Consider the following 6,737-nt stretch of genomic DNA (forward strand, 5'->3'; position numbering starts at 1 on the left):
AAAAATTAATTAAAAAGAATTAAATTGAATTCTTATAAAATTTAATATTTCAAATAGAGGATACTCCTGCTCGACATATAAATGCAATGAAATATGCTGGAACTAATCCCCACATATTTTATGTTTCCCATGCAGTACTCAGACTCTTGATTGTTTAGTTATTAATCATTCAACTGTCTGTCTCTCTCTCTCACGCACAAAATTGACAGGCTAAAGAGAGTGAGGAGCTTGCTGCCGTCTCAAAACTGCATATTGATGTCAAATTTTATCAAACTACCAATGCTGATGTTGCTGAGTTGTTCCACATTGACCAGCAAATCAAACGCCATGCTTTGGTCTTGGTGAAATGGGAGGGTCTAAGTCCTAGCTACATTGGTTATGGTTAGTTTCATCTATATATAAATAAATATAGTTTGTGCTTAAGAATTTTTGCTCTTCACAGTATGGTACATAGTCTGCTCTTCTTCCTGCAGAAGGTGAATTCACCAGATTGTCAATTGGTGATTTTGTATCTATGCATAAGATTCCTTCAGTGATCCCTTTCACACTAAACAATGCTGATAGTATTTACAGGAATCGTATGAAACAGGTGAGATTTTAATTTAAGTCAATAATTTTTTTGATATTAGAAATTTAGAAGTTATTGGTAACATTTTTATTCTTTGATTATCAGTTGTGGCTTTTCGCTCCTGAAAGATCATGGGAGGTTATATCCATATTTGAAGAAGTGGAAAAAGCATTCAAAGGAAATGTAAGTATAGTTTTGAGGGCAGGTTTCATATTTAGCTCTTGCACGCCCTCCTAAGGTGAAGTCTATTGGGCTTAAAGTAACCTCTTCTTCTATGACGAAATTCAACTAATAAGAATTTTTTGCTACCACGTTAAGATGTTCAAATTAGAAGGTCAAGTTTGTGATTGAGGTCGCAAAAACAGGTTTTAACAACTCTAACGGTTATCACTTCATTTTAGGTGCTTTGAATCTTATTATTTGATTTACTGCCTATCCAAGTTGTTGATAAAATTTTATATCACATAAGCTAGCTATATATATATCATACGTTGAAAATGTTTGTTTGAATATAACTTTCAACTATTAGAAAATTTGGGAAGATTTTGAGGATAGAAAATTGAACTCTAGATAAATTTTTATTGATCTTAATAAGACAATAGATAAAGGATGATAATTTATGATGTATAAGATCCATCAAAGTAGCCAGTACATAGCATACTATATATAATACAGTATAAGAAAATTAACATGACTTTTAGTGTTGCTAATTAATTTGTATGGCTTAGCGATGAGATTTTTAGCAACACACTAAATTTGTTGCTAATCCGTACATAATCCTTGAGATGATGTACTAGTGATTGATTTAGTTCATTGCTAAAACTATCATTGCTCAAAAGTATTAGTGACGTCTCAATGGCAAATGCGCCACTAATTGGCCGCTAAGCATATATATGAATTAGAGTTGGATCCATAAATCGGTCAGTAAAATTTAGTTTTTCTTGTAGTGATACCTATATCTATTAACTCGTGTAAAATACACTCGTAATCTAACTATTTTGCTAAAACTCTTTTCTACTTGAGTTCTTCAATCCGACTTGAATGAGATTGCTTTGATCTCATCTCCACACTTTCATTACCATGGCCAATTCTTTGAAGAGTTGAGGCTATTTATAGCCATAATTGGTCCTATGATTGATGATGGTGCGGAAATGACACCCCAAAAATTTATCAGTCAGTAAGTTTCTCCTTAACCACTTTCACTTGCTCTCTCTTTTACTAGTTTTTCTCCCCACTTCCTTGCTTGCCTTTCTCCTGTTGGAATGATGGCTGCTATATATAGAGCCAAGAAGCGAGCTTGAAATTAAGGCACATTTTGCCCCATAATCTTAAAGGCAAGATACACCATATCATGGTCAAAGATATATGGAAGATTCATTCAAGATTGAATCTTGACCTTCACATGAGAAATTTTTGCAAGGCTTGGGTCATGGCAAGATTTTGCCATTTAATGTGAATCTTCATATTTTGCATTTAAATATGAATTAAAATGTTTCATATTTTATCTGGCAACTCTTTGTAATACATTTATTCACTTTGTGGGGTTTTATGTAGATTCTGTTTGTTCACGTGGAAACTAGCAATAAAGATTCTTATATAAGAGAGCTTAGTTACCAATTTGGCGTCACTGATGGTTCTCCAACAGTGACTCCTCCGTATCCTAGTGTCTCTATTTTTCTTAAATATAAAAGGAGAATGAGTTCATATTGAAGTCCTCTTCATGCATTAGACTGAATTTTGCTGAACTAAAAACTACATCATCGTGCAGGTCTTAGCTGTTTACAAAGTAGATTGGGATGCCAAAAAGTATAAATATGATGGTGAATTGACCTTAAGTGGTATTAAGGTACTTCGATTAATTCTCAGAATTAATTAAAGAGTAGGATCCCTATGATACTAATTATGTGCTGTTGTTATGTGCACACTGAGGTGGATGTAGTCATTTGCAGAGGAGTTTCTGGAGGAGAAGTTTCTGGGCAAGTTAGAACCAGCCATTATGTCTTTTGCCTGACGTCCATTTCACTATCATGCCGACCCTTAATCCAATTTCCATTCTTCATGCATATTAGTATAAGGACCAAAATTAGCAGTAACTGGAATTTGCTTTGCTTCCTCTACTTTGCTTGGAAGTTTATTGGATCTTGTTTTGTTTCCTTGGTTTTTGCAGCAGCTTGTTAGCCTTTGGCTTTTGTTTGGCAGCTTCGCCTTTGTTCCCTTCCTGGTTTTATTTTCTTAATTTTTCTTTTGCCAAAAAAAAACTTGAATCAACTCGTTGTAAATACATGATGGGCTTTACATATATGTTCGTAACATCACATTAGTCCATAAAAAGGCAAATTTTGATTTCAAATGATTCATAATTCGATTTGGAATTGACTCATTTAATCGGACCGATTAACTTGAAATTTAACTAAAAAAATAAATTAGTAAAATTATTTTTTAAAAACGTAATATTTTAACTTACATAAATTAATCTGCAATCCAAAAATTGACTCTAATCTAACTAATCATTTTTTTTATAATATATATATATATATATATATATATATATATATATATATATATATATATATATATATATATATATATATATATATATATATATATATAAAGTTTAAATTTAAATATTTTAAAACTATATAATACATTTACATAATTTTATTTTTAGTTGAGATATATATAAATATATTTTATTTTCAAATTCTATTATGTAACATAAATAATGAGAGAACTATTTTTAATATGTAATTATTATTTTTATATTTTTGATTTATTAAATATAATATATTGATTATTAGCATTTATTTTTTATAGTAATTTTTTATTTACAATTGATTAATTTAATTCAAATTTTAATTGTGATTAAAAATATAATACACTATGTTTTATATTATTTCACAAAAATTATTATTATTATTATTTCTTTTATTTATTCTAATTATATTTTATATTTTTCTTTACATATATTTTTTTCTGTCAATAGATATTTTATTATTATATATGTGTTTTTCTTTTAAATTAAGTAAAATAAAATTTTAATCTCACTGATCCAATTTTTTTGGCTCCGTCCCTCACTCTTGTACAATTAACTATGCTTATTAACAGAAGATAAGTATTATTTGATAAATAACTGGTCATTATTATAAATAGAAAATTTACTTTTGAAAAATAAGTAGAGCAATGAAGTTTTTAATAAAAGAGATTTTTAAGACTTAATCTATTACATTATTTACAGATCGATCAATAAATTTTTTGTTTATGTTATCATAGTTTATGATGGTTGTCGATTCTACCAAAAATTAAATTAACTGAAATTATCAGTATTAAAATATTTTCTGCAATAAGTGGTAATTCAGGTCGACCCCTAGAGACTGTGTTACTAAATTTCGTGCACTTGTGTAACAGGAAAATAAAAGGGGAGGGGGGGGGGGGTGTGGTTGTAACACTAAATCAGAAGAAATTAAAGAACTAAATTTAGGTATGAAACTCTCAATTTAAACAAACTTTAGTCCAAGGTAATTCGCATTTCAATGCATGACTCGATCATAGACAAAACAAATACAATCATCTCTTATTGAATATTTAACGTTGATTTACCAAACAACGAGATAAAACCCCTAATTTTTCTATACTCATCAATTCGAGTCCAGCACTCTTGTTGACTCTAATTATTAACTGAATTGGTATTAAGCAATCCTCATCAATTTAATAACTGCTTTAAGAACAGGAAGTAGTTAAGCTTGAACAACGATTTATAAAGCATAAATCATTTAATTCATCCTATTATTTCTTTAGTTTGTTATCGAAAACTTGGATCATAATCCATAATACCTAATGGCTAGTCACATTCAATCTTACACAACAATTATGGGTTATGAAGATGAACTAGTAAAATAATCACATCAAACAATTAACCAATAGGCCTTTTTAGCAAATCATTCAATAGATCAAAAATAATGAAATTGAGAAATAATAGATATTTAAAAAGGTATAATTTAAATTAAGGACCTGGTCTCACAAATTATGTATAAGAACTAGAATCCCTTGAGTAGAATTTAGAAACTTAGCCGCTCATGTTCATGACTTATAAAAAAAATAAAGTAAAATAATGAAGAAATCTAAAATTATGAACGTGAATGGAGAATGAAGGTGTGTCCCTCCGTTGCTTCCAAAGATGATCTTTATACTAAAAAACCTAATCCAAAGATAAGAACCGAACTTGGAAAATTTTTTGAAATTCAAAAAGACAGATTCTCTGCTCTGCAATCACGGCCAATTTTCAGCCGTTCTCCTTTCGATTCTGTCTCTAACTTCTTTAGAAAAGTTGTAGCCCTACTTCTTAGCTTTCCAACGAGTCCTCATTTGACCAAATCGGAGGTCTACAGCCCAAGTTATGAGCTAAAAACTAAAACTGTTTTTAACAGATAATCCAGCCCATAAATTTAATTTCACTGCCATTTTTAACCACCAAAACGATGTAGTCTTGTCTTCAGCCCTTCATTGAAATTGTAAAAGTGGTTCTTAAGGTTCAATTGGGCCTTGGTTTGCTTCATTTGGACATCTGGAGCTCTAGATATAAAATAAGTACCAAAACTGGTCGTGACACGTCAAGTGTGGGCTTTTATAATAGATTCATAGCTAATTTTGACAACATTAGAGACTGATTTGGGCTTTGGTCCCTCTTTGTCATTTGTAGTGCTCTGACTTAGCTTTTCAATGAATTAAACAGCATTGGATTTGGAGATCCACAACTTTAGAAACACTTGAAAAATATAGCAAAGGTCAAATTAATGCCAATGCTAAAAATTTCTTAATTTAACACAATTATTCTAACAACTCTCCAAAAATATGCCTAATTGATAATTATACTTTAATCAACTGAATTAGGCATAAAAATACACTAGAAACACTAAATATGATGGGAGTAAAATTATTAATTATGCACTTATCAATGCCAAAGTCTTCCTTCAATCTTCCTCAAATCTCTCCTCTTGAGCCTTCTTCTTTTCCCTAAATTTTGAGAGAAAATGAGCGTTGACAAAACCCAAAATCTATTCTCCTCCCTTCTTTTTAGCAAAAACAGCCCCTAACTAACTCTTATTTTGGTTCTTCTTATCCTTTTGGTGAGGTGTCACTCTTATCCTTTTGATGAGGTGTCAAGGATTGATTGGGTCAAAAAAAACTGGAAATACCATTTCCCAGGTAGGTTGTGCGTCTCTACTAATTCTCCCAGGCAGGTTGTGCGTCTTCTGACATCTCCCAGGCAGGCCGTGAGATATGGTTGAATCTCACAAGCAGGCTGTGAGATGCACACCCAAAAATGACTTCACAATTTTTCTCTTCTTATGGCCTAGTTGTGGGATTTCTTCAATTCTCATGGTCAGAGTGTGAGATATACTGCTTGAAACACTCAATTCAACCTTCAAAATTTCTTTTTCTTCAATTTTCACATTAGAAAACTTTTTTAACACAATTCTTGCAATAAAACAATAAACACTAATTAAATGAAATAAAATAAATTTGAAACTAATTACTCTAAAAATATTAACAAAAATTAACTAAAAAATCAAAATTGATAATAGAAACATAAATAAAAACTACATAAAAGAACTATGTATTAATAATTATTTATAATTTAAATTTAATTTTATTTGAAATCAATTTGTTTTTTAATAAGATAAGGTACAAGTTATAAGTCCGTGGGTTGGAGTGGTATGGGTTTAGCTAGAGGTGTCCAAGTTAAGTTTTTTCTAATATTTTATTAACAAAATTTTGTTTATAAAAAAAAAAGAAATTAATATCCCTAAGGTATATAAAAAGTTATAGGTTAGTCCTTTGTTTTTCTATAAGAAATGATTTAGTTCTTGTTATTTGTTCTATCAACAAAATGGTCCTATCCAAATTCTGTCCAAATTTATCATTATTTTCCATATAATTTTTTTAATTTCAAAAAATTGATGTTTTATTTTGTCAACAAAATGGTTGTTTCATCCAAAGTTTATATATAAATAATTATTTATTTTATATTTAAATATTTATAGGTTTCTAATTATTATAATATAGGATTATCTAAATATAAAATATTATTTAAATATTTAATTTACTTTTATAATATATAAACATATAAAAATATTTATAACAATCTAAATAATTATTTATTAGATATCTT

At 29.4% G+C, this 6,737-nt stretch overlaps 1 protein-coding gene across 1 annotated transcript; it reads left to right on the plus strand.

The window, feature by feature from the left end:
* Positions 1-208: 208 nt before the first annotated feature.
* Positions 209-2,849, plus strand: LOC110645306 (protein disulfide isomerase-like 1-3). Its single transcript, XM_058151625.1, has 6 exons — positions 209-381; positions 474-589; positions 674-751; positions 2,123-2,212; positions 2,337-2,414; positions 2,508-2,849. Exons 2-6 carry the CDS (start codon positions 515-517, stop codon positions 2,577-2,579), a joined length of 393 nt encoding a protein of 130 aa, XP_058007608.1. The 5' UTR covers positions 209-381; positions 474-514; the 3' UTR covers positions 2,580-2,849.
* The last annotated feature ends 3,888 nt before the right edge of the window (positions 2,850-6,737 follow it).

The sequence above is a fragment of the Hevea brasiliensis genome, chromosome 8 (genome assembly GCF_030052815.1).
Source record: "Hevea brasiliensis isolate MT/VB/25A 57/8 chromosome 8, ASM3005281v1, whole genome shotgun sequence".
Lineage (NCBI taxonomy): Eukaryota > Viridiplantae > Streptophyta > Magnoliopsida > Malpighiales > Euphorbiaceae > Hevea > Hevea brasiliensis.